At 41.6% G+C, this 23,328-nt stretch overlaps 1 protein-coding gene across 2 annotated transcripts in view; it reads right to left on the reverse strand.

Moving 5' to 3' along the window:
- Positions 1 to 23,328, reverse strand: part of PHTF1 (putative homeodomain transcription factor 1) — a 214,143-nt gene that overhangs the window by 17,500 nt on the left and 173,315 nt on the right. For both annotated transcript variants that reach the window (XM_077481561.1, XM_077481560.1), the window contains 2 exons: positions 14,867 to 15,022; positions 12,790 to 12,885 (listed from right to left, as the gene is read on the reverse strand). In XM_077481561.1, the coding sequence (XP_077337687.1) occupies positions 12,790 to 12,885; positions 14,867 to 15,022 (252 nt within the window). The remainder of the gene's footprint in view (positions 1 to 12,789; positions 12,886 to 14,866; positions 15,023 to 23,328) is intronic.

The following is a 23,328-nucleotide window of genomic DNA, read 5'->3' on the forward strand; positions in this document are numbered from 1 at the left end:
TTTACAACCACATATGTCACTGTTTTGGCAAAATCTTGTATAGGGAATACTATGTTTGTAATATATCTGCATGGCAAAGGTATAAAAGTACACAATGCAGGTATATACATAGCAGAATTTACGGTGTACATCTGCAAAAACAAAAGTGAAAAAATACAGTATACCAATATCTTAAAGAAAAGCAGTTTCCATAAACAGAACTGGGCACATTCATTGTTACTAAGGGAAAATTGTTAAGCTGTAAGCAGAGAAGGAGGGAGAGGGGGTTATTTTGTATGGGGTAGTCCAGTGTAACAATCCCACATTCATTAATAACAACATATTATAAATGAAATAGAATGACATTTATTTTGTTTTTTGTTAAGGAAATTTTAGGTATGTCGGGTGTGTGAGGTGAATGGTTGCTCAGTGTACGGTAAGATTAACTATTCTGCTGTCCAAAGGTGTCTCTTGCTCCTTCATCCAGAGTGGGCACATTCTAATAGAGGAGGCGTTTTACTGGTCAGATCACCAGGTGAAAACAGAGAGGGAAAAGCCTAAAAAGGAAAAACGAATGTCGCCACCACATCTAAAGATTGCAAATTGGATTAAAAGTGAAATCCTGGTGTAAGTGAATTTCCTGCCTGGGTATTCCTCTGACGGGCGTCTGTATGCAGTCTGTGACAACTATTTCAGCAACACATTGTGAGATATTTGGAACGCCTGTGATTAACCCTTTAGGGGGTAAGTGCATAACCAAAGGGGGTCACACTGAGCATGAGGTTTTTTCTGCCTGCATGGTGTGGTGTGCATTTTTTCTGAGGATTTCCTATAAGCCTGAGGGTTCCTGGAGCACTTCACTCACTTTATGAACTTTTATCTTATCTTTGGGACTTTTTGGTACTTATTAATTATATGCCCTATTAAATTAGTTGTATGATTATTTAATATGCAGGGTATATTCTTTGCACATATTTATCATTATTCAATATTCAGTTATCATTCTTTGCATATATCTATTTATTTATAGATCTTAGCGCTGTTAATGCTAAAGTACTCTTTATAACCATAGATTGTATTTATGCATATGTTTAACCACTTCCCACCCGGCCGATGCATATATACGGCCGGGTGGGAGCCGTCTACTCCTGATAGGACGTTCAGGAATGTCATTCAGGAGTAGCCGGATCGCGCGCGCGCGCGACCGCGCAGCGGCGCGATCCCGATGTGCTCGTGTCACCCGGACACGGCACATCTCAGATCGGCAGGAGGGCTCTGTGATTGGCCCTCCTGATCACATGACGGCCGTGTCCAATCACGGCCGGCATGTGATGTAAACAAACAGCCGGTTGCTAGGCAATCGGCTCTCCTCTCCTCACACGGAAGTCACCGCTGAGGAGAGGAGAGCAGATCGCTGCAGCCGGCTGATGATCAGTGAGTATGGGCTGCTTTTTACAGCTTTTTACTCACTGATCATCAGTGTAGTGTAAACACACAACACACCACACAGTGTAAACACAGTCCCACACATGTCCCCAAAACATACATGTCCCCAAATAATAAAAACACATGTCCCTAATAATAAAAACATGTCCCCCACATATGTCCCACTAAAATCACATGTCCCAATGATTATCTGCACACATATGTACGTGATCACCTGCACACATATGTACATGATCATTTGCGTACATATGTCCGTGATCACACAAACCAATTATTATACACTTAACGGAATTTTTTTTACCAAAAACATGTAGCAGAATACATTTTGGCTTAAATTTATGACAAAATTTGATTTTATTGGATTTCTTTTCAAATAGAAAAAAGAAAATATTGTTTTTTTTCCAAATTTCCGCTATTTTTGCGCTTATATCGCAAAAAAAAAAACGGAGTCGTGAATAAATAACACCAAAATAAAGCTCTATTTGTGCGAACAAAATGATAACAATTTCATTTGGGTACAGTGTAGCATGACCGCGCAATTGTCACTGAAAGCGCTAGAGCGCTGAAAGCTGAAAATTGGGCTGGGAAGGAAGGGGGTGAAAGTGCCCTGTATTGTAGTGGTTAAAGATTTGATGTATGACGTATAACAGCAGCTCTTGTGCAGATAATTGTGAGCTTCAGATTGAGCGTTAGGATCAGTATTCTAATTTTATTGTGTACTGATAATTTTCTGGATTAATAACAACATACTATAAATGAAATAGAATATTGTGGAAATAGAATGACATTTATTTTGTTTTTTCTTAAGGAAATTTTAGGCAACATTCATCTGCATTGAATTATGCAGCGACTGTAAATTTAAGAAAAATCGAATTTCTGCCAATGTAAGGCAACCTTGCCTAAACATGTCTTAATAATCTCCTCCTATACATGGCAAATTAAATTCAAGGTTTGGATAGCTCTTTTGTGCTGATGTATATTGCAGCTACTATAGTTAGTGCTAGATAAATAGGTGCACTATCACCCTCTATGGGTAACTGAATATACTTTATTACTAGTATTTTCTATGCTTCTTAACAAGTTAATCCAGATTTTTAAACAGAAATAATATCTGCTGCAATCAACGGGCACAATACAAAAAAATAAACATCATTAACCCAGTGCCAAAAGGTTTAGGTAAAATGAATACTAGTAAAACATTGCTTGGATCAACACAACACAATTGAAGAATAATAATAAAGAAAAGGTCAGACACATTTTCAATGTGGAGTGGAAAAAAAGCAAGGTGTTTGTGTTTTTCCTGCAAACCACAAACTCAGATTTTGTAACCTGCAATGAAGAATAAAAGCTGAATCTGTGGGTAACTTGTTTTGTTCCAATTTTATACAATGGCTTTTCAATGTATTCTATTGTTTATTCACTAGCCAGCAAGCTTTCTATGCAAGCTGTGTTCTCCTCTGCCTAACTTTTATTTTTATAAATCAGCATACGTTTGGTTATGGCTTATAATTGCATATCATTGGCTTCTCATTCAGCTGATGTGCAGGGAAAAAAAAAGATGAATTCACTTACTTTAGACCGTTGCAATTGAAAATATAATTGCAATTTTATAAATATCTAAATGCATTAACTGCTCATTTTCATACCTGCCTTGAATTCACCTTTAAATATACATTTGATTATGTTATAGTGACGAGGTGATGAAATCAACTCAAGTAAAAAAATATATTTTTTATATTCAATGCAGTGTGTATTATACTACATAATGTTACTTTCCTGTAGCCTTTGAGCTGAGCTCTGTGACTCATATTCTGTCTTGTCCTATTTTTACAGAAAGCATTTTCTGTACAGACTACACATTTCATTCCAGAAAGCATTTTTGAGCAGCATAACACTCTGTTATCTGCTCTGAACATCAATCATAAATATGCTATCAATGCTTATGATTCATCAGTGATTCTGCTCTCTGCATTCCCATGCTCTAACCCTTATTCTGTTGTCCAAGGCTGGATGTCCAGGGTTTTTTTTCTCAGAGAATAGGTGCAGGAACGCAACCATGCCCGCCACACTCGCATACCTGCCAAATTGCATCAAATAGTAGCTCTTCCCTATGCATACAACCCCCTCCCTCCAGTGCCCTCATCTTCTCCCCCTTCCTTAAAAGCCCCACCATCTGTCATATATCTTACCTTTGTTGCAATATTAAGCTGAAACAGCTATCCGGCTTTAGTGCCTCCCAGCATACTATACTATATACTACAGTCACTTGCAAGGGAGATTATCTAGTAGGAGCATCAACAACTGGTCACCAGGGAAAAAATGAAGACCACAGAGGGGGCAGCCTACCATGCACCCTCTCCTGCCCACGACTGCACTAACCCTGGGCACCTGTTCTGTATCTCCCTTGTCCCTGTCCGGCACTCAGTGGGATCTGCGCAGGAGATCTGACCTGTGGGAGCTACTGGGAGATAAGCTATCACTTGTAAACGCAGAAGCTGGACTTCAATGTTACCAAGTGAAAGTGGTGAGCAGGGAGCAGAAGACCTGAGCCAGAGGTGGTGGAACTGAGTTCCCCCTAGTTCCCGCTGAAAAAAAGCCCTGTAGATGTCTGATTTTCAACATAGGCTGTGGCCTAAGGGGTCAGCTCTGCCAGGGGCATCACAAAACCATTCACATATCTCTTTGCCAATTTTCAGTAATACATTACTGTGTGTAATAAAAGGATCTGCACTAATGTTCTAGCTGTCAGTTTGATCCAGTCATTGTTTCTGTCCCTGCTCATTGTGTGCATTTTTGTTGGTGGAAGAGTGTACTTTGTACTTAACCACCTGAGCTCCGGAAGGTTTTACCCCCCTTCCTGACCAGGCCTTTTTTTGCTATTTGGCACTGCACTACTTTAGCGGGTCATTAATTGTGCATTCATGCATCGTTGTACCCAAACTAAATTGATGTCCTTTTTTTCTACAAAAAGCTTTCTTTTGGTGGTATTTGACCACCACTGGGATTTTTATTTTGTGTGATATAAGCAAAAAAAAGACAGAAAATGTTATAAAAATATCCAATAAACTCAAATTTTGTCATACTTTTAGGCCAAAATGTATTCAGCTACATGTCTGGTAAAAAAAATCCCAGTATGGGATAATACAGTATCTCACAAAAGTGAGTACACCCCTCGTGACAACACTGAAGAAATTACACTTTGCTACAATGTAAAGTAGTGTGTGTGTGTGCAGCTTGTATAACAGTGTAAATTTGCTGTCCCCTCCAAAATAACTCAACACACAGCCATTAATGTCTAAACTGCTGGTAACAGAAGTGAGTACACCCCTAAGTTAAAATGTCCAAATTAGGCCCAAAGTGTCAATATTTTGTGTGGCCACCATTTTTTTCCAGCTCTGCCTTAACCCTCCTGGGCATGGAGTTCACCAAAGCTTCACAGGTTGCCATTGGAGTCCTCTTCCACTCCTCCATGATGACATCACAGAAATGGTGGATGTTAAATAACTTGCGCTCTTCCACGTTCTGAGGATAGCCCACAGATGCTCAATAGGATTTAGGTCTGGAGACATGCTTGGCCAGTCCATCACCTTTATCCTCAGCTTCTTTAGCAAGGCAGTGGTTCTCTTGGACGTGTGTTTGGGGTCGTTATCATGTTGGATTACTACCCTGCAGCACAGTCTCTGAAGGGAGTGAATCAAGCTCTGCTTCAGTATGTCACAGTACATGTTGGCATTCATGGTTCCCTCAATGAACTGCAGCTCCCCAGTGCCGGCAGCACTCATGCAGTCCCAGACCATGACACTCCCACTACCATGTTTGACTGTAGGCAAGAAACAACTGTCTTTGTAATCCTCACCTGGTTGCCGCCACACACGATTGACACCATCTGAACCAAATATGTTTTATATTTTGGTCTCATCAGAACACAGGGCATGTTTCAATAATCCATTTCCTCTGCAGCAATGCTGGCAGCACTCATAAGTCTATTTCCCAAAGACAACCTCTGGATATGATGCTGAGCACATGCACTCAACTTCTTTGGTCGACCATGGCGAGGCCTGTTCTGAGTAGAACCTGTCCTGTTAAACCGCTGTATGGTCTTGGCCACTGTGCTGCAGTTCAGTTTCAGGTTCCTGGCAATCTTCTTATAGCCTAGGCCATCTTTATGTATAGCGATAATTATTTTTTTCAGATCCTCACAGAGTTCTTTGCCATGAGGTGCTATGTTGAACTTCCGGTGACCAGTATGAGAGACTGAGAGCAATAGCAACACATTTAACACACCTGCTCCCCATTCACACCTGAGACCTTGTAGCACTAACGAGTCACGTGACACCAGGGAGGGAAAATGGCAAATTGGGCCCAATTTGGACATTTTCACTTAGGGGTGTACTCACTTTTATTGCCAGCGGTTTAGACATTAATGGCTATGTGGAGCTATTTTGAGGGGGAGAGCAAATTTACACTGTTTTACGAGATTCTCATTCCACTTCCTCACTACTTATCACAGTTTTGGAGGCCCTGAAATGCCAAGACAGCAAAACTACCCCCCCCCAAATGACACCTTTTTGGAAAGTAGACACCCCAAGGTATTTGCTGAGAGGCATGTTAAGCCCATGTAATTAATTTTTTGCCACAAGTTTCTGGAAAAATAAATATTTTTACACAATTTTGTCAATGAAATGATATATTGCTTACACATGCCATGGGTATATGTGGAATTACATCCCGAAATACATTCTGCTGCTTCTCCTGAGTATAGGGATATGCCAAGATAGCACAACCCCCCCCCCCCCCTTCCCTGATGACCCCTTTTCGGAAAGTAGACACCCCAAGGAATTTGATAAGAGGCATGGTATTTTGCAAATCTAATTTTTGTCCCAAGGTTTCGAAAATAAAAAAAATGTTTGTTTTCTTTCTTCACTTTCCAAAAAATGGTGCCAACAAATGAGACCTGCAAAATACTCACCATGCCTCTTAGCCAATACCTTGGCATGTCTACTATCCAAAAAGAGGTTATTTTTTTGGGGGGGGGGGGGTGGTGGTACTATCCTGGCATTTCAGGGCATCCAAACCTATAATAGATAGTCAGGAAGTGTAATGAGGAAATAACGCCTTTTAAAAGCCTGAAGGTGCTTATTAGATATCGGGGTCCTGTATGCAGCTAGACTGCCTAAAAGAACAAAATATTACAGCACACACATGCAAAAAAGACATTTACCTCCTGCAAGGCTATTTAAAACACCTAAACATTTTCAAAAAGTATGGGGATTTGGTCACACCATATTGCTATGCCCACTTACTGCGACAAAGTACCCCATAGTTAGTGGGTCCTAGGCTATCCATATAATGGAAGATCCTGCTTCTCTGAACCATGGGAGAAATACACTCCTCTATATGGGAGAACTAAAAGACTCCACCTATGACACAGGTGGACACAAATGAGAGGCAATGATGGAGTGGGGTGCTCCTGCCCAAAAGGATTTGGTCAGAATCCATACAATAGACAAACAAGATATTTGGGGGGGCACACCCTAAAAGATGTATTAAAGATGGTGCAGCCATCTTATTAGTGTCCACCTGTGTCATAGGTGGAGATCTTTAGTCCTTAATGTTTAGGTGTTTTAAATAGCCTTTAAGGTAAATGTATTTTTTGCATGTGTGCGCTGTAATATTTTGTTCTATGGTCTTATGGATGCACCATCTTTAATGCATCTTTTAGGGTGTGCCTCCCAAATATCTTGTTAGACTGCCAAAAAGTCTGTCACATATGGTATCACAAAACTCAGGAGAAGCATCCGAATATATTTTGGGGTGTGATTCTACATATACCCATGGCATGTGTGAGCAATATATCATTTAAGTGACAACTTTGTAAAAAAAATAAAAAAAATAAAAAATAAAAAAAATCTGTAATTTTCCAGAACTCGTGGCCAAATATAAAATATTCCATGGGCTCAACATGCCTCTCAGCAAATAACTTGGGGTGTCTACTTTCCAAAAAGAGGTCATTTTGGGGAGTTTTGTGATATTTTGGCATTTCAGGGCCTCCAAAACTGTGATCGGTAGTAAGGAAGTGAAATGAGGAAATTACACCCTTTAAAAGCCTGAAGGTGCTTATTTGATTTTGGGGTTCTATACGTGTGATATCCCCATACTCAGGAGAAGTAGCAGAATGTATTTTGCACTGTAATTCCACATTTGCCCATGGCATGTGTGACCAATATATCATTTTAGTGACAACTTTATGTACAAAAAAAGTTCCAGAAACTTGTGGCCATATTATGGGCTCAACATGCCTCTCGGCAAATAGCTTGGGGTGTCTACTTTCCAAAAAGGTGGGGGTTTGAACTGTCCTGGCATTTCATGCCCAACATTGGAAGCTTATGCCACACTTGAAGACCAAGCCTTTTCTGACACTTTTTTGTGTACATGAAAAAAATCTTTAGTTTTTTGTTTTTTTTGCTAGAAAATGACCTTGAACCCCCAACCATTATATACATTTTGTTAAAGCAGAGGCCCTACAGAATAAAATTGTGTTTTTTTGTCACTCAGTATTTGCACAGAAGTTTTTCAAATGCATTTGTTTTTTTTGTTTGTTTTTTTAAATACACTTTTAAATTTTAAATGCACAAGAACACAACATTTTGCCCTACTGGTTGGTAAAATATAAAAGATGTTCTTATGCCAAGTAAATAGATACCAAACATGACAGCCTTTAAAATTGCGCATGCTGTACAGTGGCGACAAACTACATACATTTTTAAAAGCCTTTAAAAGACTTTACAGGTTACAACTTTAGATTTACACAGTAGTTCTAGTGCTAGAATTACTGTCCTTGATATGAGGTTCACAGTGATATCTCACTTGCATGATGCAATTGCTGTTTACATGCGACACAAGACCGATGCTTCACCTTTGCATGAGAGGGGACGGGTTGATTTAATTTTTTTTTATTACTTATTTTGTTCTTTATTTTATTTTTACACTGTACCTTTCATTTTATTTTATTTTTTTATCACTTTTATTGTTATCACAGGGAATGTAAATATCCCCTGTGATAACAACAGACAGTGACAGGTAATTTTTTCTGAAAAATCAGAGGTCTATTAGACTCTAGATCTCTCCTCTGCCCTTAATGCTGTGTACACACGGTCGGAATTCCGGCCAGAAAAAGACAGATGAGAGCTTTTCATCGGAAAATGCGACCGTGTGTATGCTCCATCGGAATTTAGCTGTCCAAATTTCCGCCAGCCAAAAATTGATAGATATGTTGTCAATTTTCCCAACGGAAAAACTTTCTATCGGTAATTCCGATCGTGTGTATGCAATTCCGACACTCCAAAAAAATCACGCATGCTCAGATTCAACTAGGAGACAGAAGCTATTGGCTACTGGCTATTGAACTTCCTTTTTCTAGTTCCGTCGTACGTGTTGTACGTCACCGTGTTCTAAACTATCGGAATTTAGTGTGACCGTGTGTAGGCAAGACAGCTTGAGCGGAATTCTGTTGGGAAAACCATTGGAGCTTCTTCCGACGAGAATTCCGATTGTGTGTATGCGGCATAAAGCATCTCTCCACACCAAGATCAGTGTGATCAGATGCTTTCCCAATTAAAAAATGGCACTGTTTATATCTGGTGAAACCGAAGTGATGAAATGGTCATAGCTTAAGGTTTCTCATAGAGATGATTGGAGTCATTCCGGTCTCCTATCAGCTCTATGGCCAGCTGGCGCAACCGCGCGCTGCATTCTTTGGTTCCCTGGTGGAACAGGAGAGCATGAGAAAACCACAGAAGGCTGCGTGGGAGCCCTCACACTGCTTGTAAAAGGGGGGAGGGGGGTTGTCCCCTTCCACTGCTTGTAAAAGCAATCTAGGAGCTAATTAGCTGCTAGGAGTGCTTTTATATAAAAGGCGACCGCTTGCTAAAAAACCTATAGCAAGATGATGCCTACACCTGCAGACATCATCCCAGTATAATCACTCAAAGTCCAGCAGCATACCATTACTTTGCTGGTCCTTTTTGGGCATATACACTATAATAACAAAAGTATTGGGACGCCTGCCTTTACATGCACATGCACTTTAATGGCATTCCAGTCTTAGTCCGTAGGGTTCAATATCGAGTTGGCCCACCCTTTGCAGCTATAACAGCTTCAATTCTTCTGGGAAGGCTATCCACTAGGTTTAGGAGTGTGTACATGGGAATGTTTGACCCCGCCGATTATGATGTCACAGTCCCAGAGGATGCTGGGACTGTGACATCATAAGGGCGGGGACATCACTCGGTGACCCCGCCCATTGTCCCTATATAAGTCACCCCGCAACACGTCCCTGTCATTACGGCCAGAGACAGCGACAAGTCAACATCTCTAGGAAGGAGAAGAAGAGAAGAACAGAAGGCGGCGAAGACAGCGGCGACAGAAGACCGGGCCACCGCCAGTAAAAGAGCTGGAAGAAGGAGCAGAGGCCCGGCAAGAAGAACCGAAGAGGGGGACAAGACCCCCGAAGTCGGAAGAAGACCCCTGGGCGGCGACGAAGAAGAAAGCCGGGCTCCTCCGCTAGTGAAAGAGCTAATAAAAGAGCAGAAGATAGCGAAGGATTCCGGCGAGAAGAGCCCCCAAGACAGAAGACGACAACTGGAGCTGTGCAATAAATTATTTTAAAAACATGTGTTGTGTTGTTTTTTTACACTTTTTTTCACAGGTGAATGGGTAGGGGTACATGGTACCCCAATACTCATTCACATAGGGTAGGGGGCCGGTATCTGGGGGCCCCCTTCTTAAAGGTCTGGTATGGATCAAGGGAGGGCGCTCGCTCGTCCCCATCCCCTTTCCTGACCGGCTGGGCTGCGTGCTCGGATAGGGGTCTGGTATGGATTTTTTTTTAACTGTGGATGAGAGCTCTCCTCCCACAGCGCTTTCTTTTGGTGGTATTTGATCAGCTCTGCGTTTTTTATTTTTTACTAAACAAATAAAAAAAGACCGAACATTTAAAAAAAATAAAAGTCTGCTTTCAAATGCCCACTGTACATATACTGCGGCAGGGCTGCTCGGCTGCATGAAACAACGTACCTGTACATTGTTTCCGCTTCCTGGGTCTGGGGTGCGCCCGCTGGCCATCCGCGATTGTTCATAAGAGAGGCAGAATGGTGGTCTGCCTATGTAAACAAGGCAGACCTTCATTCTGTCACAGAGGAACAGAGACATCTGTGATTCCTGCTAATCAGGAACACATATATCTCTCTTCCTTCAGTCAGTCCATCCCCCACACAGTTAGAAATCATTCCTAGGAGCACACGTAACCCTTTGATCGGGCCCTGATGTTAAACCTTTCCCTGCTGGTGTAATTTATACAGGAACAGTGCAGTGCAGTTTTAGCACTGATAACTGTATTGGTGGTACTGTTCCCCAAAAAGTCTCACTTAGTGTCCGATTTGTCTGACGCAATGTCCTTGTCCTGTTAAAAATCGCTGATCACCGCCATTACTAGTAAAAATAAAGATAAAACAGCCATAAAATGATCCCATAGTTTGTAGACGTGATTAACTTTTGTGCAAATCAATCAATATATGCTAATTGGGATTTTTATTTACCACAAATATGTAGCAGAATACATATTGGCCTAAATTGATGAAGAAATTAAATTTTTACATATTATTATTGGATATGTTTTATAGTAGAAAGTAAAAAAGTTGTTTTTTAAAAAATTGTCGTTCTTTTTTGTTTATTATTTTTGTGAAAAAAAATAAACCGCAGAGGTGATCAAAATACTGCCAAAAGAAAGCTCTATGGGAAAAAAAGGGGCATCAATTTGTTTGGGTATAGCGTTGCACGACCACGCAATTGTCAGTTAAAATAACGCAGTGCTGTATTGCAGAAAAAAAGCCTGGTCATTAACCGCTTCAGCCCCGGAAGATTTTACCCCCTTCCTGACCAGAGCATTTTTTGTGATTCGGCACTTTTTGGGGACACTAGTTTAGTTCTGATCTAATCAACATTGATCGGTTTAGACACTATCCTAGTGGTGGAGGTTTATTGTGTGTGTGTGTGTGTTACTGGCAATGAAAGAGTTAAATGTGATCATGAATATTTGGCCGGCAATTTGACGCTATCTGGGATTGATGCTAATACTATCTATCCTTACCCGTGACACTAATAAAGTGATCAGAAAAAATAAATCTGTACACTGTACTAATGATATCTGGACAGGGCAGTGAAAGGGTTAACTGGGAGCGACCAGGTGGTTAAATGTGCCTATCTAGGTGTTTGTATTTGTGTGCTGCTTTTATTCACTATGTGATGCTCTTTCTTTTGTGCTGCGATTCTTTCCATTAAACCTTTTGGATGAAAAATTGTCGATTAATGGTGTGCTGGCGAATATGTACGCTTGTTTGATGTTTCCAGGAACCAACTGGTAATCGCTGCAGCACCCACCACTTTATGAGCCACAAATACCAGGAACGTGTGCAATAGGAATATCGATTTGAAGATTAGAACATCTGTCTGTCTATGCCCCTGTTAAGGACTATCACCCTTTCTATTTGACCAGTTTACTGTTATCATTGAAGGTGAAAGTAAAAAAAAAAATCCCGGGTTGTATTAGAGGGAAATCTTCCAATAGGGATTCCCTTAATTTTCAGGGATTTACTCTCATCTCCTGTTTTGGCTGTGGGACAGGAAGTAAAGGGGAATCTCCCCAAAGGGGCACAGATGTCAAAAAATAAACTGACAAGGGTTATGACCCTCCCTTACTCTATCCAAAATGAAAAAAATAAAGTTTTGCCTATAGTTCTGCTTTAACAATCACCCAGTCTGGGCTCGTACATCTAGAATTGACCTGCTAGCAGAATAGGGTGACCATTTTCCCAGCTTTTGCTGCAACTGTTTCTAGGTGTAAAGATGCAAAGACGGTATATTGAAGGAGTTAATCTGGAGACTCCTTCAGCTAAATCCCACCACTGGTCCAATGGTGGTTTATGAACAGCTAGCATTTGTTTCATCCTTTGTACATATACACGTTTTTCAACTATTAATTTGTGTTGCGCTTAACACTATACAAAGAGCAATGCCAAAGAATAACCTATACTATTTTACTATCTCATTAGACATCAACTATTAGACTAAGCACACTAACTGCTAAATTGCTAATTTATCCAACAGGTAAGGATTTTAGCACATTAATGAATTTCTCCAGTATCATCATCTATAGGGACATAAACAAGAAATACAGACCACTGTTCTTTATTTCCTGTAAGGTATGTGCAAAGAGCAATGGCACACTGACACTTGATCAGCTATGGTGAGAATATAATGCAATTTTTGCTATATCCTGTCACTTTTGTTTTCATATACTGTACATACTTTAATGAGTTTGGAAGACAATTTCAGGACATTATTCACAATCGTGAGCTGTTCCTTCTTGTTTGGCTTCTTTTCCATTTTCAAATAAAGATTGATCTGTAAGGTGTAAATGGTAAATGTTCACAAGTCAGAAATCTCACACAATGGTACAGCGACATGCAAATGGAAAAGTGAATGACAATTAGATTAGTGATGTTAACATTTACACAGAATATGAATACACCACATATCTATGAATGTCTCAGCATTCCCACAAAAGTGACAAATGATATCTGTAATGTACCTTATAAGTGTCTAATGTCACTCTTTCTATGTGTTGCTATCTCCCAGGCAAATGTAACATTCCCGAACATTCGATCCTGAAAGAAAAAAACCTTAGAGGTTGTAACCCAAAAAAAAGACGGTTCCTGTATAGCAGGTTAAACATCACAGTGATTGTGCTGTTTAATTTGCCCCTCTCTATGCTGTAAAAAACCTGGTTGATCATGCCTGTTCATGTGCCCCCCTAAGTGTGCTGACCACGGTAATCATGGCTGCTGGTGCATGATTACTGTGGTCAGGTTATGTGCCTCTGTCATCTCACTGGTCTCCTCTCCCCCCCCCCCCCCCCCCCGCATGTCAGCTCCTGTGTGTGTGAGAGCTCCCCCTCCCAACTTTTAGTAGCTGGCAGCTCGCTCCAGCTGCTCTCCTCCCCAATATAAGGGCTACAGTAGATTCAGTGGTCGTGGAAGCACCACGCTGTGCGCCCTTAACATGGAGCATGCTGGATGACATACATCCTGTCTGTGCCGCCGGCCCTCTGTAAAAGTACTGTGTACAGTATTGCTCTGTACAATACTGCTGCACAGAACAGGCAAGTGTATCAAGTTTGTTATGCTAACCTCTTGGCATTGGTGCCCCCTAGCCCTGTAAGAGGATTATGATGCCGGGAGGGGAACATGGCTTAAGATCATGTCCGAAAAAAATCCAAATCGCAACAAGCAATCGGGATATTTCGTTTAGTCTCCGGTAACTGTGCTGGGAGCATGCAGCGTGGGCACTCTCCGCACAAGTGCATAGACAGCAATTAACGCAAATATGCGCCCCCCGGCGCTAAGAACCAGACTTTACAACCACTTGAATGTTGAATAGAGATTGTTACATTTGCCCAGTGAAAATCAACAATTAAAAACTGACATTGCATGAACATTATGCGACTTTTGTTGAAATGCTGAGACCTTCACAAAGTGCATTTTTTATATATAGACCCCCCCCCCCCCCCCCCCATAGTGTGAAAAATACATTATGCAAGTCCACACCTCACCTACGACTAATGGACACTTCCCACTTAACATATAAAATTCAAAAGAAATCATGGAATATTTAATATATTTATATAAAAGATTTTATATAAAAATACATAGAATATAACATCCATATACAGAACCTAAGGAATCAGGGGCTATAAAAAAATACTGCATAGATAGCTAATAAATGGAGCATCTTAAAATGGGGTATAGGTAGCAGTGGTGTACCACGGGGGGATTGGGGCTGAACCAAAGTTTTCTCAGTCACTTTATGAATGATCTGAGAGATGGAATAGAATATAACGTTTCCTTTTTTACTGATGACATATTATTTAGGATTACTGAAAGTGAGCAGGATAGAAACATATAAAAGGAATTTAAACCCTAACTGAAGCCTTTTTTTTTTTTTTTTTTTACTGTAATGCAGTCAGGCTGCATAAACAGTAACAGAGGTGGGTTATTTTTTGCAGCTAAAGTTAAAATGTCTGGTGTTTCTAGTTTGCTGGAAATATGCAAAGCTGCTCAATACAGAGTGCAGCAGTTGGGTATCTATCAGTCTGACATGCCCCTGCACATTGGTCCAATCAACATTGCACATGCATCCTAAACAGAGCTGTTGATTGGAGCATTGTGTCCAGAGCATGTCAAACACAAAAGTGTACTTATTGTATCAGCTTTCTAATCAGCTTATATTGTTTTGTGGTATACATCTTTTTAGGGTTAGCATAAATCCCATGACCCTATTCTGGTACAGGACAATTCTGACTCCATTGTTGACCATTCTTGCATACCTCTTCTGTTAGTAGTATAGAGACATTGCTGTACTTCTTGTTGGTCTCTGATCCCAGGGAAGTTAGACGTAGGAGAAAGATGAGCAAAGCTGCTTCCCAAATCAGGAACTCCCAGTTATAGAGATAGCTTAGAAAGGTTTTATGTCCATTCAGAACCTATTTTGACAGGGCAAATAAATAATTGGTTTATTCAAACTATCAAATCTGCTTATTGCCTACAACAGTCAAAAATAACTGTACCATAGACTGTACCATAGACTGAGCAATAAATTGTTGCAATAAATTGTTGCAATAAACTGTCCATGTTCAGATAAAACACATTGTTGCCCCAAATTCAAACTGCTTAATAACCAATAACCAATGAGATTAATTTAAAGAAACTCAATAAACACTATTTATAGCCAGATTATCCCATTATGCCCTGTACACACGGTCAGACTTCCCAACGGAAAATGTGTGATCGGACTGTGTTGTCGGAAGTTTGAGATCTTGTTCTAAAATTTTCCAACAACAAAATCTGATCGTTTAAATTCTGATCGTGTGTAGACAGTTTAGATGCACAAAGTGCCATGCATGCTCAGAATAAATTACTTGACAAAAGACATTGGCTACTGGCCTCTTTATAGTCCCATCATACGTGTTGTACGTCGCCTTGTTCTGAACGATCGGATTTTCCAACAACTTTGTGTGACTTTGTGTATGCAAGACAAGTTTGGGCCAAAGTCTGTCGGAAAAAATCAGATGGATTTTGACGTCCGAATGTCCGACAGTGTATACAGGGCATAAGACACAGGCAGTAACCTGTGGTCTGGTGAATGTCCAAGAGTTCCAGTTACAGCTTTCATTAACCTACAGAAACCAAGCGTAATTGATCAAAGGCAAGACAATGCAAATGGTGTGGCTTCTCTGTGCCAACTGTAGTCCCAATCAATGTCACTTGAAGGGCTGGGGGAACCAATGCTGCTCAATTTTCTATTAATGTGTTTTTTAACAAAAATCAACATGATTTCAGAACTACATTGAGTCCTTTCTGTTAAAAAAAAAACACTTTTACATGACCTTAGTCATACTAATGTTCAAAGATAAAAAATGTACGTACAATGAATATAAAAAGTCTACACATCCCCAGTAAAATGTCCGGTTTCTGTGATGTAAAAAAAATTAGAAAGATAAATAATTTCAGAACTTTTTTCACCTTTATTTTGACCAATAAATTGTACAACTCAATTGAAAAACAAACTGAAATCCTTTAAGGGGGGGGGGGGGGAGAGAGAGTAAAAATATAAAAATGTAATTAAATTAAATGTGGTTGCATAAGTGTGCACACACACCTATAGCTGGTGACGTAGCTGTGTTCAGAACTAAGCAATCACATTCAAACCCATGTTAAAAAGGAGTCAGTACACACCTGACATAATTTAAAATGCCTCTGATTAACCACAAATAAATTTCAGCTGTTCTAGTAGTTATTTCCTGACATTTTCTTAGTCATATCCTACAGCAAAAGTCATTGTTGAGAGACCTTCCAAAGCATCAGAGGGCTCTCATTGTTAAAATGTATCAGTCAGTAGAAGGGTACAAAAGAATTTCCAAGGCATTAAATATACCATGGAACACACTGAAGACAGTCATCATCAAGAGGAGAAAATTTGGCACGGTGACATTACCAAGAACTGGACGTCCCTCCAAAATTGTTAAAAAGACTAGAAGAAAACTGGTCAAGGAGGCTGCCAAGAGGCCTACAGCAACATTAAATGATCTGCAGGAATATCTGGCAGGTACTGGCTGTGTGGTACATATGACAACAATCCCCTGTATTCTTCATATGTCTTTGCTATGGGGTAGACTGTGTGGCAAGACGGAAGCCTTTTTTTTTACGAAGAAAAAGATCCAAGCCTAGCTAAGCAACACTGCACATTAGGAAAAAAAACACTGTACCCACAGTGAAGCATGGTGGTGGCAGCATCATGCTTTGGGGCTGTTTTTATTCAGCTGGAATAGGAGCCTTAGTCAAGTTAGAGGAAATTATGAACAGTTCCAAATACCAGTCAATATCGGCACAAGACCTTCATACTTCTGCTAGCAAGCTGAACATGAAGAGGAACTTCATCTTTCAGCATGACAACAACCCAAAGCATACATCCAAATAAACAAAGGAATGGCTTCACCAGAAGAAGATTAACATTTTGGAATGGCCCAGCCAGAGCCCAGACCTGAATCCGATTGAAAATCTGTGGGATGATCTGAAGAGTGCTGTGCATAGGCGATGATCTAACAGATTTGGACTGTTTTTGCAAAGAAGAATGAGCAAATCTTGCCAAATCAAGATGTGCCATGCAGATAGACTCATACCCAAAAAGACTGAGTCCTGTAATAAAATCAAAAGGTGCTTCAACAAGGTAATAGTTTAAGGGTGTGCACACTTATACAACCATATTATTTAATTTTTTTATTTTTACTTCCTTCCACCTATAAGATTTCAGTTTGTTGTTCAACTGAGTTGTACAGTTTATAGGCCACATTAAAGGTGGAAAAGTTTTGAAATGATTTATCTTTGTCTCATTTTTTTACATTGCAGAAACCTGACATTTTATCAGGGTGTAGACTTTTTATATCCACTGTAGCTGTGTGTGGCCATTTCTTCACAGCACATCACAGCTGTCAATATTGGGAGTGAGTACAGACACATAATGGACCATATTGAAAAAACATGACCTCAGACTATCTTCCAGTTTGTATATTCTCTTCTGTCCTTTAGGAATCATGTGGATTTCTACGCAAAAGCTCAAACAAATATGATCACAGTCAAGAACCCTCATTATTAGTAAGTAGCAAAGCCTAGTTAATGGTCACTAGCCTCAACATTTCTGTAGTTGCAACAATAAAGATATATTTCAGCGCCTTCATATGTACAAAAGTCTTTCAGTTCATGCACATTTTTGTTTTGTCTTGCTTGACTGGCCTGCCTCAAATTAAGACACAGCTTTTCAATGGGATTTAAGACAGGATTCTACAATACAAGAAACCCTCCTGTTTTTTTTTATTTGTCTGTGTTTCACGTCACCGACATAAGTTAACATTTTTTTGAGTCGTGGCAAGGGACTTCCTGACAAAGTGTTGAACAATTTCCTACATCTTGGGATTCATTGGTACCTGAATGACTGCAAGATTTGCAGCCCATAAGACAGCAGAGCAGCCCTATACTTTATACATAACACAGATGAAGCAGCAACAGTAGATCATTTCTTTTTTCAAACAATCTACCTCTTGGTTGAAGAAGGCCCAGATCTTTTACAATCCTTGTATGACCATTTCCATATACAGTGGGGAAAATTATTTCATGCCCTGCAGATTTTGTAAGTTTGCCCACTTACAAATAAATTAAGGGTCTATAATTTTTCTCATAGGTGTATTTTAAATGATAGAGACAGAATATCAACCAAAAATCCAGAAAAAAACATAAAACAAATGCTATAAATTAAAGTGGAGGTCCGCCCACCACTGCAAAAATTAAAAGCCAGCAGCTGCACATGCTGAAGCTGCTGAATTTTAATAATTGGACACTTACCTGTCCTGGAGTCCAGTGATGTCGGCACCGCAGCTGGTGTTTCCATCAGCTGTCGGGTGCATGCCGCCTCCATTGCAAGTAAGGGGACCCGGCAGTGAAGCCTTACGGCTTCACGCCGGGAACCCTACTGTGCATGTACGTGGCTCCGCTCCTCTCTCCTACTGGCCTAGCAGCCGGGGAAGAAGGAGGGAGGAGGAGGGAGCCTGGGTGGTGATGTCAATACCTGCGGCTGAGGTTCCTGGAAGTGGGAATAGTATACCTGTATTAGACAGGTATCCTGTCCCCCCTCCCCCAAAAGGTCCAAATGTGGCACAGGAGGGGGCGGGGGGGGGAGTACAACGAGTGGAAGTTCCAGTTTTGGGTGGAACTCTGCTTTAAGTTGCAGTTCAGTGAGTAAAATAAGTATTTGATCCCCAAGCAAAACATGACATGTACTTGGTGGCGAAAACCCTTTTTGCTGCCAGTGGTAAGACGTTTCTTGTGGTTGGTAACCAAGTTTGCACACATCTTAGGGGCGATTTTGGTCCACTCTTCACAGATCTTCTCTAAATCCTTAAGGTTTCTTAACCTCCCTGACCCATCTTTAGAGTTCGGGCTGAGGGAAGAAGGTTCTCATCTAAGATTTTACAATACATAGCCCTGTCCATTGGCCCCTCAATGCAAATCAGCATTTTTCTTCCTCCAAACACAGTGAGTCAAGTTAATGCTAAAGAGCTACATTTTAAACTCATCTGACCACAACACTTTCTCTCAATCCTTCTCTGAATCATTTAGATGTTAATTGGCATATATATAGATGTGCCTTCTTGAGGGGGGGACTCGTCATGTTTGGAGGAAGAAAAAAAGCTGACTATGACCCTAAGAACACCATCCCTACAGTTAAAGTGGTTGTAAACCCTTACAACCAACTTTGATCTACAGGTAAGCCTAGATTAAGGCTTACCTGTAGGTCCAAGAAATATCTCCTAAACCTATACGGTTTAGGAGATATTTACCCGAAGACAGCCACCGCTGTCTACGGCGCATGCGCCATAGACAGCAGCGCGCAGGCGCACTGGGGCAGGCCGCAGATCGCGGCGACATGCCGCGAGTGTCAGCTCCCGTGCGCATGCACGGGAGTGACGTCATCGCGGTTCCAGCAAATCACAGCGCCGGAGCCACGAGACCCGGAAGTCGCTCTGGGACCCATGGCAGCTGCGAAGAGGAAGACGGAGGACCGCTTCGGGGGGCTTTGTTCTCAGGTAAGTTATTCATAATGAGCTAGCATGCTATGCATAATAGCTCATTATGTCTTTGTCTTGCAGGATTTTTTTTTTCAGGATTTTTTTAAAAGGGTTTACAACCACTTTAAACACAGAGGTGGAAAACCTATGCTTTGGAGCTTTGTCTCTATTAAGATACAGACTTTGCCACATTGAAGGGCAAATGGATGGGGCCGTGTATTGTAAAATCTTGGATGAGAACATTTCTTTCTTGAGCAGGCTATACTGTAGTTCAGCAGAAGGCTGTCAAGAACAATTAGTTACAGTACATTTTCTATCAGCTACCTTCATCACGTAAACCCTTTGTTTAGTAAAGATGTAGCAATGTAAAATGCTTTCTTTGCTAAATTAAACTGACTGTATCACTATAGCTTAGATAAAGATAAGATAACCTTTAAGCATGCTAAGTTTGGGATTTATTTCTGCTGACATTCAGGCTTGGTTCACACTGCTGCGATGCGAGAACACGTGCAAATCAGTACGGGTTCCCGCATCGTATACAACTCGCAGGCAGTTCACACTGCCCTATGCGAACTGCTGTGGGTTTCAGTTCAAAGTTAATGACACCCCCAGATCGGTTCCCATATTGCAGTGTGAACTGTCAATTTGGACAGGAATTGGAATGCATGGTTGTGATCACCCATGTGATCTGATTCTGGTGCGGACCAAAAAAAGGGTCCTGCGCGACTTGCCTGGAGAGGGCAACAACCACTGGAGATGTCTGGGGAGCAGGAGGGAGTAGCCCCAAACTGGCTTGGTTGGATGGTATCCCGCAGTCTGGGTTGAAAGTGTCCCCTTCTGGCAGCGTGGCTGGCCGTGTCAGGCTAGAAGGGCAGAATTGTTAATTTCCGGGCTTGGGAGGTGGAAGGGGCAGAGCTCCTGCATTCTGCGCTGGTCCAGAGGAAGTGGTGAAGCGTAATTTCCACCCTGAATTACGTCATCAGTGCCAGAGACGATGGTTCCAATCTCCTTAAATGCGTGAAAAGGGGAATACTGGGTGGCTGGTGTGGAATGTGAGACCCGACAGAGGCTGTGGAAGCACAAGGAGAGCAGGATGGATTCCTCTGCAGCTCCTGCTCAGGAAGTGGATGCAGGCTCTGGCACCAGCACCTCACAGGTAATCCTGGGGATCTGATTCCCTCTTGCATATCCTGTGGGGCTTTTCCCCACCATCACAGACTTGGTGGGGCTTAAGTCAGGGTTGCACCTTTCCTCTCCTGTACTGGGGTGTGTTTTGGAGAACTGGGGTGGCCCAATTTTCAATCTGATGGTCTTTCATTTTCTGATTGCATGTTAAGGCTCAGAAAAAGGCCCAGGCGCAACCATCCAAGAGGAAATGTGCAGTCTGCACAGCCAAATTGAGCTTCTCATGGAATAAAGCGGTCTGCCACACATGCATAGATAGCTTAGTTAAAGATGACTCAGCATTGTCAATGCTTACTTCTGTAAGGGATGAGCTATCATCTACTTTTAGCTCTTTCAAATTCATGATTGACAACACACCCCTCTCAGGGTTTGTCTTCTGATAGAGCTGCAGTTTTTTTTGACGCTCCACAGCAGGGTGCGGAAAGTGAGGTCCAGAGGAGGAGACTAGGTCTCCCCATTTTTCCCAGGAAGAATCAGAATCAGAGGAAGAGCCTAAGGATAGGGAATCCGTCAGGGGCTCGAGGTACAAACTATCACTGGAAGATCAAGGAGTGTGTAGGATAGGGCACTCTGGATAACAAGGAGACTTTAAGAAACAGTACATGACTGGCTCTTGAAATGTAATTACTGCACCACAGCAGCACTTCGGAAGAGGGAAGCACACTCTATACCAGTGGCTTCAACTCCTGTCCTCAGGACTCGCTAACAGGCCAGGTTTGCAAGATAACTGAAATATATAACAGGTGATATAATTTGCTGCTCAGTGATTGAAGTATTCTAGTCTGCATCTCCCCAAGGTAATACTTAAAATCTGGCCTGTTGGTGGGTCCTGAGGACAGTAGTTGAGAACTACTGCTCTATAAGAAAAACAAAGCAGAGAAGAAGGTGCTTCTAAGTGCAGTAATAAAACACTTTAATGACAAGGAAGTGTTAAAACACTTACATGATGGAAGTGAAAAACATATCAATGAATTCATAATGTCCAGTGGGGTGCCTCCTGGGAGTAAAGACAGCTGCAGGTGGAAGTTCCAGCTGACACTGTGTCTCTGATCCAAGATGGCGAGCCATGCTGTCAGGACCAGCATGGAATCCAGGGCAACCAGTAGTGACATCAGAGTGGACATGTTTTGGAGCATGCCCAGTCACGACTTCTTCAAACCAATCTGGTCTTTGGTTTAAAGGAGCAGTGACTGTGATGCTGCGTACACACCACCGGACTTTCCGGCAGACTTGGTCCGGCGGACCGGAATCCATCGGACAAGTCGATTGTGTGTGGGCTCCAGCGGACTTTTTTACCCCCAAAAGTCTGACGGACCTAGAAATAAAACATGTTTCAAATCTAACGGTCTTTCGAGACTTAGTCCAGTCATGTGTGGCCAAGTCCATTTCGTTCATAAAGGTCATCGGACCTCTGCCGAAAGTCCGTCGGGAAGACCGTCGAACCTAGTCCATTGAAAAGTCTGGTTGTGTGTACGTGGCATGAGTGTTTTTAACCCTTCCTTGTTATCAAAGTGTTTTATTACTGCACTTTATAAGCGCCTTCTTCTCTTCTTTGTTTATTACTGGAAGATGTCCGTGCTTTGTTAAATGCTTTGAGACACTCAAAATTAAAGAGGAGAAGGTGCAAATGTCAAAGCACAATTTTATGTATGAAGGAATACATAAGAAGAAGGCGAGGGTTTTTCCTGTGCACAACTCCCTTCTACATACACTTAAAATTAGAATGGGAGAATTCAGAGAGGAAAGCATTTTTTTCCAGGATCCTGAACAGGAGGTTTCCTTTTGATGAAGATGTGGCATAGCCTTGGAACAAGTATCCCAAGTTGGACAAGCCTCTTTCAAAAATTTCCAAGAATATGGACCTGGCGTTTGATGACATGAGCACACTTAGGGATCCCATGGATAAGAGAGGTAACATGCTTTTATGCAGGGCCTGGGATTCATTGAGTGTCAGTCTTAAATCAGCATTAGCATCCACGGGTTTAGGCAGAAACCTTGAGTTATGGTTATCACAAATACAAACTCACCTCTCTGCAGAAACTGTGAGAGATCAGATATTTAAATCTTTCCCACTCCTGTTTCAGGCAGTAGGTTTTCTAGCCGATTCTGTTTTCTGACCATCTGTTTAGCCCTGAATTACAAGAAGCACTGGAACTCACGGCAGACAGGAAGAAGTGGTTTCTAGAAAAAAAAATTGAGGTCAGGGGGGCAGACAGCAGGGTCCGTGAGAAAAGGAGGGCAGGCCCAAAAACATTGGACAGAGCACAAAGGCAGTGGTAGGGGGTCTTGTTTAACCCTCCCTAAGAACCCACCAAGCCACAATGATTTCTGCCGCCCAGTGGGAGGAAGATCGAGGGCCTTAGACCTCACCTCAAGTCCGTTCATTTTGGATCTGATGACTGTGACGGAAATGTGCTCAATAGGCGTATATCTGTCGTATAAGCTTCCCTTGCCCGGTACCAGCACGATCCAAGATCCCGTAGCCC

Source organism: Lithobates pipiens, unplaced genomic scaffold, assembly GCF_037356315.1.
Source record: "Lithobates pipiens isolate NorthernLeopardFrog02 unplaced genomic scaffold, aLitPip1_a1.2 Scaffold_16, whole genome shotgun sequence".
Classification (NCBI taxonomy): domain Eukaryota; kingdom Metazoa; phylum Chordata; class Amphibia; order Anura; family Ranidae; genus Lithobates; species Lithobates pipiens.